At 57.2% G+C, this 11,129-nt stretch overlaps 1 protein-coding gene across 5 annotated transcripts; it reads right to left on the bottom strand.

Moving 5' to 3' along the window:
• Nucleotides 1-511: 511 nt before the first annotated feature.
• LOC111769046 (ral guanine nucleotide dissociation stimulator) lies at nucleotides 512-10,713 on the bottom strand. Of its 5 annotated transcripts, XM_070243163.1 has the most exons (15): nucleotides 10,450-10,713; nucleotides 9,873-9,983; nucleotides 9,010-9,120; nucleotides 7,797-7,978; nucleotides 6,248-6,441; nucleotides 5,726-6,105; nucleotides 4,752-4,967; nucleotides 4,294-4,397; nucleotides 3,722-3,791; nucleotides 3,588-3,614; nucleotides 2,589-2,666; nucleotides 2,081-2,155; nucleotides 1,495-1,527; nucleotides 1,007-1,128; nucleotides 512-800 (listed from the first exon to the last, which is right to left on the bottom strand). In XM_070243163.1, the coding sequence occupies exons 1-15, from the start codon at nucleotides 10,573-10,575 to the stop codon at nucleotides 764-766; spliced, it is 1,866 nt and encodes a 621-aa protein (XP_070099264.1). In that variant the 5' UTR covers nucleotides 10,576-10,713; the 3' UTR covers nucleotides 512-763. The 5 variants fall into 5 exon arrangements, with proteins under 5 accessions (XP_070099264.1, XP_070099265.1, XP_070099266.1 ...); XM_070243164.1 differs by lacking the exon at nucleotides 10,450-10,713 and having other exon boundaries at nucleotides 9,873-10,157; XM_070243161.1 differs by lacking the exons at nucleotides 512-800; nucleotides 1,007-1,128; nucleotides 1,495-1,527; nucleotides 2,081-2,155; nucleotides 2,589-2,666 and having other exon boundaries at nucleotides 2,994-3,614.
• Between the last annotated feature and the right edge of the window lie 416 nt (nucleotides 10,714-11,129).

Below are 11,129 nucleotides of genomic sequence, written 5' to 3' on the forward strand. Positions count from 1 at the left end.
TCCTCTCCACACGCACGGTTTGATCTCCTTACGTGTTTTCCCCACTTAGAGCTGATGCGTTTCCAGAGGCTGAACTAGAAAACTACAAGTTCCCAACATGGGGTCCAGAGACACGTCCACAAGAGACGCAGGAAATGTTTCCTCTCCCTCCAGAGTGTGGAGGGGCAGCCCCTCTCCTGGGGCACAGAGTGGGCCTGGCAAGTGGTGGCTTTAGGGCCCCCCACATTTCCGTGGTGGATGCTCGGCCTGAGAAAACACCTCGTCCTCCCATCTCAGGGGTCTGAGGGGCTGTCTCTGCTCCTGGCCCAGCTTCACGATGCTGACACGGACCTGTCCTCTGAGGAGGGGCACTTGGGGGTCTCCTTCAGCAGCCAGGGAGGGGCTGCACCTTCCCCCCTCTCCCACACACAATAATCGGATGACTGCAAAATGTCTTACTCCAGTGAGGGATCTGAGAGTCTGGACAGCGTTTAAATTAGCACAGAATGTGTAAGAACCACCACTCCCAGGCTCTAAGAGAAACAGGACTTTAATACAACAGTCTGCAAATCTGGCATGAACTATTTACAAGCAGTGATTCTCACCCCTACAGAGATGGAAATTGGCCTCAGGAAGGGGTGGCAGGCCGTGGGGCCCTTGCACCCTGAGTGCCCCAGCTGGGCCCCTGCTGCTAAGGAAGAGGTCATACGACAACGGGACGCTCACTCCCTCCTCAGCTTCATGATGGCCATGCTCTCTGGGCCTGGAGTGATTTGCTGGCCAACTAGCACCGGGGCTCCAGCTGGCAGGACAGGCTGTAGCTACAGGATAGAGTGGCACCTGTCAGCCTCCCACAATCCACAGCCCTGGTGTCCTTCCCGGCATCTGCCCAGCAGCTGGAGTCCAGCTTCCCCAGCCATCGCCATGCGACAGGTCAGGGCTGACAAGGGAGTCCTGGACTCAGGCTCTCCGGACTGGCCAGCAGGGAGAGTGCACCTGTTCCTCCCCATGTCCTGTCCAGCCTCACCTCTCGTCCTCACTGAGCTGCTCCATGTCCCAGAACCAGGCCCTGAATCGCTCCTGGGCCTCTAGGTTGTAATTCTCTGCAGCCTCCTGGAGCTGCACGATCTCCATCATCACTTTGTGTTCCTGGCACCAGAGGGAGGAGAGGATGCAGACAGAGCCTGCTGGGGATGCTGCAGGGTCTTCAGGGGGTGAGGAGTGGGGCAAGGGGCTGGTCCTGGGTCCTTGCTCACATGGGACCCTCCTTCCCTCCAATTCCACGCAGGACCTACCTGTTCTCAGAGATGGGTAGAAGCCCCTCCGGCAGGAAGTTTTGCTTGATGCCCACCGCTGCCCCCACCCCCCCACTGGATGGGTCTCCTGATTCTCTGTCATCCAACACTCTCAATAAATGTAAGATGCAGCGGGCGGTGCCCAGGAGAGTTCCGCCCAGGGGCGTCTCTGGTTTCCACGCCCCTCTCCTCCCTGACATGGAAGGCCACAGCTGCTCACCTTTTTCTTTTTCTCGTGGTTGATCTCATTGCCCTGGAAGGCAGACAGCAAAAGTCCATCAGAACAAGCCCCCTAGCTATGACCAGCCCCCGTGCACACCCCTTCTCATGGTGCCCAGCTCCAGGTCTAGGAGGGGGATGGGCATGACAGAAAACAGGACTTGGACCCAGGCCAGGCTCTGGGCTCCAGAGAAGGGAGGACATGGGGGCCGACACTCAAAGACCCTGTAGCCCAAGCCCCTCTGATGACGGACAGGGAGGCTGAGTCCTCAGGCAGGCAGGGACAGCTCCATCAGTGTGCTGCCTGACTTGGAGGCTGACTTCTCTCTCGCCTCCAACAAAGCCCATGCGGCTCTGCAGGCGGGCAGCTCTGCTGCTTCGCCAGCCTGGGGACCCGGGACGGGCTCCAGGTGGAGCCTTCGTTCCCTCATCCCTAAGAGGGGCACACTGTCCCAGCCCACAGGGGAGCCTGGGAGGCTGTCATGACAGTAAGTTACCACATTCTGACCACTCAGGTCTTGGTACTGGGACTGTGTCTTCCCAAGTCCCAACCTGGTCACCCCCTTCTGGCCCCCGGCCTCACTCACATTTACGTAATCCTCCATGGCCGTGTCCAACATGATCAGGTCAGTTAGCATGGTGCCCAGGAAGGGGACGATGCCCTGTGCCATTGGGATTAGATGGGATGAGGCCCTGGTCTCAGGTGTCCCCATGACCCTCCCCTGAAAACTCCTCATGCTCAGCCTCCTGGCCCAGCCCAGGGTCCCCACACGGAGCAGCCTCAAATCCTTTATAGCCGGCCCTCAATCCCCACCCCTCACCCTCCAAGAACACCAGACTCCTCCTGGTCACCTCCCAGGGCCTGCTTTTGGCTGGTCACAGGGCCTTTAATCCTTGGCCCCGCCACTCTCCCGACCCACCCTGCTGCAGCTCCCCAGGCCCTCCTCCTGGTCACCTCTAAGGGCGGGTGTCAGGCTCTGTGGCAACAGGAGGAGGGCTGCAGGAGGAAGGCCCCCTCTCTGGATTGGAGCCCCCAGCTGGGAGGGCAGAGTCCCCTCCTCTGACCTTGGAGCCCCTCCCCACAGGCGCACTCACCTTCTGCTGCTGCCTCTTCCGGCCTCTCTGCAGAGTCCTCAGCAGGGTGGCAAACTTGGAGGGCTGCTTCTGCCAGGACTGAGGACAGGGTCAAGGAGGCCATCCTCCCCTCACCCCACTTCTCCTCAGCCCCTCTGACCTCAGCCCTGGACGTCTGAACCAAGTCAGCTGGTACCCATGCTACTCCATCCTCCAGCACACTCTGATTCTAGAACAACCCTAGCTCCAACACTCTTGCTGTGTGACCTTGGGCCGAACGCCTGTCCTCCTTGAGTCAGCCTCCTCATCTGGAAAGTGTGACAACTCCGCCTACCTCGCAGGGTCTCCTGAGGACTCAGCGTCAGTGACGGTCTACATGGTTCTGGCTCTCACCCCACCCGGCGTGAAAGGGTGGGGCGGGGCTGAGAGGACACTTCGGTTTCTCTTTCATGTGAAGCCTATGAGGTCCACTCAGGAAAGATCCACTGAGCACCACCAGTTTCCTGGACACTTCCCATAAGCCACCTGGGCACCAGTTACTGCTGACTAGGACCCAGGTGAGTGTTCCTGGCAGGGACAGACTAGCAGGGACCGTGGTAGGGCCAGTGGGGAGTCACACATGCACAAACATCTGTCATGCTCCAGCCATTCAGACTCAAGGCTGGGCAGCCCATTTGTCCACCTGGCCTGGGGGAATGCCTGGCAGTGCCCATCCCGAGGGCAGGCAGGGTGCCCTCCTCGTGGAGAAGTGGTGAAGACAGAAGGAGCAGTGGGGGCCTGGCTTCCTAAAGACACACTGAGCTGGTTCACGGAAGGAACATACGCCCGTCCACCCCATGCACGCAACAGCCTGGAAGAATCTAAGTGCTGACAGCGTGGACCAAAATGGAAGGCAGCCCCTGCTCCACCGGCCAGCTCAGCATCCCCTCCGGGATCAGCCCAGACACCCCCACTTCCTGCCATGACCGGGGCTTCCCACCCCACAAACACCTCCCCCACCTGCCCATGGACCAAACATACCCCATCTTCCTGTTCATCCAGGGAAGACTGGAATTGTACACAGAAACTCCAAGTGAGAAATGACCGTCCACATCCTGCCCTGTCCCCCTTCCCCACACCCCGCCTCTCCCTCCACATGCCAGCCTCCACTCTACCTTGATGAGCAGCTCCCAGCTAAGGGAGTTGTCCTCATCACAGAGCTTTTTAAATTTTCGGCAGCTCTTCCTGAGGGGGGAAAGGAGGAAGGAGAAACTCAGGAACAATGGGGCAGGGGGCATAAGTGCAAGTCCCTTCTCTATGAGAATCTGGAAAATCCAAACTGCCCGAATGAGGATTTTCGTGGGGGTCCTCTGAGCACTGACGTCACCATGGGACTGCAGAGGGGGCTCTCATGTTGGTCACCTGGGGCTGCCACTCCCTTTTCTATGCAGCAGCTGTATTTTGACCAGTTTGGTTTTCCACTGGGCACAGAGTTCTGTTGCTGTATGGCAAACACTTGAAAATCTCCACTTTGGTTCAACCTACTATGTGACATCCAGGGAACCTGATTCCTGAAGCAGAACTGGGGGCCTAAGTTGCCAGTGAGGATCAGGGACACTGCACACCCACCCAGGCCCTGTGCCCAGGGCTTACTGCCACCCAGGAAGCTCCAGCCTACGAGAGGGCAATGGCAGACACGTGGGAGCTCCCTCCTCCCCCTGGTCCTCCTGCGGAGAGGCCGCCCCACCTGGACACCTTCCCCCAGGTCTTCTTCAGTCTGTGTATGGGCACGCTCTGCAGAGCCGAGAGGACTGCGTGCAGGGAGGAGATGTTCCTCAAGGCTCGGCACTCCTGAGGAGGGAGAGGAGGAGCTGGGAGGGGGAGCAGGAGCCCTGTCTGCTCTGGCTTCAGTCCCCCTCCCTTCCACTCTCCCCTCCTGAGTGGGACAGATGGCCAGGGTGCCAGGGTGGGCACAGGTGGACCAAAGAGTAACACTTCCAGGAGGAGGAATTTCGCTCAAAGTAGGAAGGAGCCAGGGAGGAAGTGAGCATCCCACCACTGGGACATGCTAGTCAAGGTCAGTGTGCCCTTGACAGGAAGGACCTAGCGACTGTGCAGGGGCTTAGAGTGCAGCCTTCAGTCCTGAGAGCTGATCAAGGAGAAGGGGCAGTTCCACGGCTCTGGAGAGGGTCTCCCCCCGCATACCCTGGCCACCTCGATCCACCGCTCCAGAACCTTGGCCCTGCCCCGGGCCGTCACGTTTGGGTCCCCAAGGCAGGACGTCATGACACACTTTACTACTCTGTTGAACTGCACCACTGTGGCCCAGACGGTGGGTGCCACGTTCTCATGTCCGGGCCGGTTTCTTTTGCCCCAGGTGGAGCCCAGACACTCAGAGGGCTCGACGTTCTTGAACACTTCCTGGGGAGGAGGGGGAGTGTCACTCAGCCCTGCCACAGCCCAGCTGAGTGTCCAAGCAGGAGTCCCCGGTCTAAGGAGGGGCTCAGGAAGCTGAGGATGTGTTCTCAGCGTGGTGGGAGCCCCTCGCTTTCATTGTTCTTCCACTGAGAGCACCCAGCACAGGAGGACCCGGGACTCCAGACTGGTGGGGAAAGGACAGGAGCATTTACACACAGCCCACCCCCACAAACTGCAAGCTCCAGAGGGCTGCTCCGCTTGGCTCCTCCCAAGGGGGCATCTCCCTGCATCCTGAGCATCCTTGGTCCCAGGCCCCATTCCGCTGCACATTCCCCTGTGCCAGCTACACCCACGGGCTTTGTCAGGTTGTCTCCCTTTTAGTGAAGTACACGACTGGTGCATCACAAATGCTGAGGCTGCTGAGCATCCCGAGCAGATGGCTGGACCGCCTGAGTTCCTGGCTGCACACAGTGAGTTCTCCTCCCCGACCTCTCGGGCCAGGCCCCACCAGGCTTCCTCTGTGTTCTACTGCACTCAATGTGCTCAGCCCCTCTGTCCAGCAGGGCCTCTTGGTCCCCATCTCTACAGTGTGAGGGTGGAACACGAAGGCTGGGGAGTTGCCCAGATCCCATGGTTGGGAAGTGGTGGAGCTGGGATTCGGACCCAGGTCACAGGAGCAGCCACAGGGAAAAGCAGGTCTGGGCCAGCTGATGGCATAGGGGTGGCCTGCCCCACCCCGCCCTGAGAGCCCGGGTGCTCACCGCGTCAATGGCCGTCAGCTGTTCTGCCACGTCCCTTGGGGAGAAGGCCATGAGGCTAGGCTTCCCATCGGGCTGCTTCTTCCCGGTCACTCGACAGGGGTGGGAAGCCTCTGGAACCGGAGCTGAGTCTGCGGCTGTTACTGGAGCCTGAGGTGGAAATCCCAGCAGACCCCTTGGTCCCGTTGAGTCCAGTTCAGGACCTGGCACTTGGGCTGGGGCTGCTGATGGCACTCGCTCGGGGTCTGGAGCACCTGAGGGCGCTGCTGCCGGTTCCAGCGCTAGAAGTGATGGCAGAAATAGAACTGGAGTTCCGTCCAGCTCCAGATGTGGCCCCTTTTCTGCCTCTGCACCTGGCAGAAGTGCTGGAGCTGGGGCAGGAGCTGGAGAAAGAGAAAGGGTCAGCTACATAAGTTGCTTTCCATGTGCCTTTCCCCAAACAGGAAAGATCCCACTGTCTTTAAATGAATCCCCAGTCGTGACCCAGCCACTGGGGTAGTCTTCCAAGCCTACGGTCTCCCTTACCCTCTGTCTCCAACTCAGTGGCCTGGAAAAGGTCCACCTGGATGAGAAGAGGGGTGGCCTGGTGCTTCAGGACTGAGCCAGGGAAGAGGTCCTGGAGATACGCCAACGTCAGGTTGATCCTGGAGTGCCGCAGCATCTGCCACATATCCTGGGAGTTCTCCTGAGGCCGGGGGCCCCAGATGGGAGAGAGGGCACTGGGGAGAGGCATGTGTGAAGAGAGTCACAGGCCTGGCCTGCTGTTCCACACTGTGTTCCCACAGCACCTTCTCTGTGCCTGAGCCCCAGAGGGTGGACCAGCCACTCCAATCCCTGGGTGGCTGTCCTTGCACTGGAAGGCCTGGTCATCAGCCAATCTAACAGAGAGCCTGTGTGAGTCTGGTCTTCCACCTGACACTCTTTTCCCAAAGGGCCTGGACATAGCCTGCCCCATCCTCCACGCTCGAGCATCAGGACTGAGGTTGGAAGCAGATTTGTGACCAGGCTGCTCACCACCTACTGTTCTGGGCCCCAGTGGCGGTGCTTAGGAGAGGTGCATGTGCAGAGGGCAGGGAGAGGGAGAGGGAACTGTGGAAGCGAGGAGTCTCTCAGTGGCCGACTCAGCCCAGCCTCTCCTCTGCTTCCCATGGCGGGACTGGCACCCCGTGAACAGGTCTCTTTGATTCATTTCCTCCTGTAGGGAAGACCGCAGACCTCAGGCCTCCCACAGAAACCCCAAGAGGTGTGAGATCCAGGGTCTGCCAGTCCATCCATAGCCACAGTCCCCATGGTCTCCTAGCCCCTTCTGTGGACACAGGAGGCCCTCCCTCTGGACCCAACACCACTCATGGTCTTAGTTGGTCCTTGAAGTCTGTCATCGTGGTCTGACTATGAGAGGATGCGTCCATATCTAGAGGAGGCCAAGAGGGTGTGACATCTAACGTCCTCTGGGCATGAATAATCACGATGCCCAGAAGTGAGCTTCTAGCTCTCAGGCTAGAATTGAGCCCCAGGGATAGTGTCTGCTTCCTTCATTGGACATCCTTAGTGTGTAGGAAAGGGTATGAATGTAGTAGGAGCTTAACATATAGTATTGAATGAATGAACCCCATCCAGAGCCTTCCCAGAATTCTGAGTGGGCCTGCGTCTCCTCTGCTGCCCACAGAGACCACTGCTCTGGCTGCACCGAAGTCAAGGACCAGGATCAGCTAGATGGACTCGCTAAATTGTCTTGCCAATAGGAAAACAGTTTGCTTTCATGTACTTTTCCACACTCAGGAAGGCCACAGGCCAGCGAGGGGAGAGGCAGGGAGTCTCCTCACTGGGGACGGAAGCCGTAAGCGTGAGGACACGCAGCATGAGCAGCAGCCCCTTCTGTGGAGTCCGGCACCAGGCAAGCGTCTGCCGTGCTTTCTCCCATGATTTCCTTCAGTGACCCTGTGAGGTTCATCCTCTTACCACCCCACTATTTGGATGAGCAAGGTGACGCTCAGAGAGGTGTGGGGACGTTCCCAAGGCACACGTTTATTGGGTAGGAGACTCCCTGCTGTGCTGTGGAGGGGTGGGCACTCACCTCTGGAGCAGCTGGTCCAGGACCTGTGGGGTCGGGTAGAAGGCCTGGTACACACACGGGAAGGTGGTGACGGAGATGGATCTGCCATGGAAAGATGGTTGCAGGCATCCTACCACCTTCTGCACTGCGCCTGCCTTGAGGGTCAGCATCGTGCGGGCCTCAGCCACGGACAGGGTGGGTTCCTTGGCATACCACGTGGACAAGGAGGGACACAGAGTCAGTGGAGTCACCATGAACCACCAGGGGCATCAGGGTCTGGAGCTCAGACCAGAACCTCCCAGCACCTCAGGAAGTTGTGCAAGAGGGACGAGAGCCCGCCTTGAAAATGGTTTTGGACTTAAAAGTACAATTTGATTTTTAGGGGAATGACAAACACTCAGTACCTTCAAGGCATTCTGTGACCTGAGGAACAATTGTACCTCTGTGCATTAAGAGCCTGAGGTAAGAGCATTATCCCAGGGAGTCATCAATGAACATCCCCACCACAGACAGGAGCAAAGAGATGATGAGTGACCTTCCGCCAATCTGCGGTTCTATGTCATGGCAGACCTGGAAAACTTAGAGTCTATTCGGACACGCTTAAAATGTGCCCTGCAGTGTTGGCTCAAATGGCAACAGAATTGGGTCATGTCAAGGTCCAACAGCATCGAAAGGCTGAATCACTGTGCAAAATGTCCTCCTCTGTGGAATATGATGAAGTCACTTAGGCCTCAGCTCCTGACCTGAGCGGCCTACAATGAGTTGCCGTGTTCTGTGCAATGACAAGTAGCAGAGAAATGTATAGGATCCTGTAATCCCACCGCCATCCTCTTTATGTGTAAATCAGCCTAGCAAGTGTGATGATTCGTGAGGCTTGGAGCAGGTCTGCAAGGACAGTGGCCTGAGTGCTACACAGCTTCACAGCCGGGTAGTTACATCAGTCAAAACAGGAGCAAAATGCTAAGGTCCTCATGGCCTCGTGAAAAGTGATAACAACATTAAACATTTCCTCTATGATTCCAAGAAACATGTGAAAAGTGTCTTTCCACCCTACCCCACAGCTGGCTTGGGAGGAGAGGAGGCCCAGACTCCTTCAGGAGCAAGGCCGTAGGACACTCCGTTGGGAAAGCCCTGTGAGGGCCCCAGGGGTGTGCTCAGATTCAGACCTGGGTTCCAGGCCCACGCTGAACATCTTGGGGGGTTGGGGGTAAAGACCTTCTGCTCCTGCTCTCACCTCAGACCGGCACAGGATGCTGCTGGTGGACTGCTGCTCCTGCCCCTTGACTAGGGAGGGAGAGAAGTCGAACCCAACACATAACTCTTCAAACATCTCCTGAGTGGAGTTCTGGAAAGACAATACCCGGCAGATGGGCCAGGAGGCATCAGGAGCCTGCTGGACATCGCCATAGGGGGACACCCCCATGAGAATTTCTGTTCCCTAGTTCAGGCACAGATGGACATCTGCACAGACATCTGACCAGGGAGGGAACTAGATGAAACTTCTAAGGCTCGGGATTAACACAAGGGCAGAGGAGCTTGATCCCCAGCACCCACCTGCTCAGCTTGCCAGCCTGGGGTATGAATATCACAGACTCACCAGTTTTACAGCACGTAACAAACTGCTATGATTCGAAGTGTTTTGTGAGATGACAAGGTGCAGAGAAATGTATAGAATCCTGTAATCCACGCCCATGCTCTTTGTGTGTAATCAGCCTAGCAAGTGTGATGATTTGTGAGGCTTGGAGCAGGTCTGCAAGGACAGTGGCGCTGAGTGCTACAGCTTCCCAGCCGGGAAGTTACATCAATCAAAACAGGAGCAAAATGCTAAGGTCCTCATGGCCTCGTGAGAAGTGACAACAACAGTAAACCTTTCCTCTACGATTCCAAGAAACATGTGGAGAGTGTCTTTCCACCCGAGCCCTCAGCTGGCTGGGGAGGAGAGGAGGCCCAGACTCCTTTGGGAGTAAGGCCATAGGACACTCAGTGGGAAAGCCCTGTGAGGGCACCAGGGGTGTGCTCAGATTCGGACCTGGGTTCCAGGCCCAACCTGAACATCTTGGGGTGGTGGGCGGGGAGACCCTCTGCTCCTGCTCTCACCTCAGACCGGCACAGGATGCTGCTGGCGGCCTGCTGCTCCTGCCCCTTGACTAGGGAGGGAGAGAAGTCGAACCCATCATGTAGCTCTTCAAAGACCTCCTGCGTGGAGTTCTGGAAAGACAGTGCCCGGCAGATGGGCCAGGAGGCATCAGGGGCCTGCCTGCACATCGCCACAGGGGGACACCCCCATGAGGAATTCTGTTCCCTAATTCAGGCACAGAGGGACGTCTGCACAGACATCTGACCAGGGAGGGAACTAGATGAAACTTCTATGGCTCAGGATTAACACAAGGGCAGAGGAGCTTGATCCCAGCACCCAGCTGCTCAGGCTGCCAGCCAAGCCCCGGGGTATGAATATGACAGACTCACCTGGCTGACAGCACATAACACTCTCCTCCTGCCCAGGAGGGACCCACTCCTCACCTGCTGCCTTCCCGCACAGCGCCCACGCGTACACACACACACCGACACTCACACACAAACCCTCACACAAGGTGCAAGGGCTATGGGGCTGCTCAGGTGGGATCCGAGTTGTGTCCTGCCCTACAGTGGGCTGCCCTGGGCTGCCCCACATTACCTTTGGGTACCTCCTGCCAAATTGGCCATGAGGCTTGATCCGATGTCCACAACAACACAACAGTCTCACACTCTGGGCTTTCCTGAGCCTAGAGCCTCTGAAAACTGGTACACAACAAGTAAACATGTTTTACTCCGAAGTGTCTCCAGTCAGATGAACTGGCTAGGGGTCTGTCTCTAGAATTAACTGCCTGGTTACCAGAGTTCTAAATCTGTTGGGGTCTATCGCCAAGGAAGTGAGGTCACTTTTTCAAGATTCCATTACCTGGGCTGCTTCCTGTAATCGGACCTACCCAAACCACCCCCATGTCTTCTTCTTAACTCTACATGAGGAGCTTCCACAGCCCCAGCCACAGCTCCCTGGGAATGTGATGAGGGTCCCAGCTTTGAGGAGGCAGAGCAGAATTCAGACCTCCTTTATCTTACCAGTTCTCTGTCCTGGAAAACTCATTGTGCCTCTCAGGGCCTCCCCAGTCTCCAAACCTGCCCAAGGGGAATCCGCCTAGAATCTACTTGCTAGGGACATCATCAGGTGTATATGAAATAATATCCATACCACCTGTGAGGTGGTGTCAAGTGCAAGTAATGCACAAACAAAGAGATGGAAGAATTACGAGAAGGGATGTAGCATGAACACCACTCAAACCAGGCCTGGGTTCAGCAATGCGCTATTGCAACAGG

The sequence above is a fragment of the Equus caballus genome, chromosome 19 (genome assembly GCF_041296265.1).
Source record: "Equus caballus isolate H_3958 breed thoroughbred chromosome 19, TB-T2T, whole genome shotgun sequence".
Taxonomy (NCBI): domain Eukaryota; kingdom Metazoa; phylum Chordata; class Mammalia; order Perissodactyla; family Equidae; genus Equus; species Equus caballus.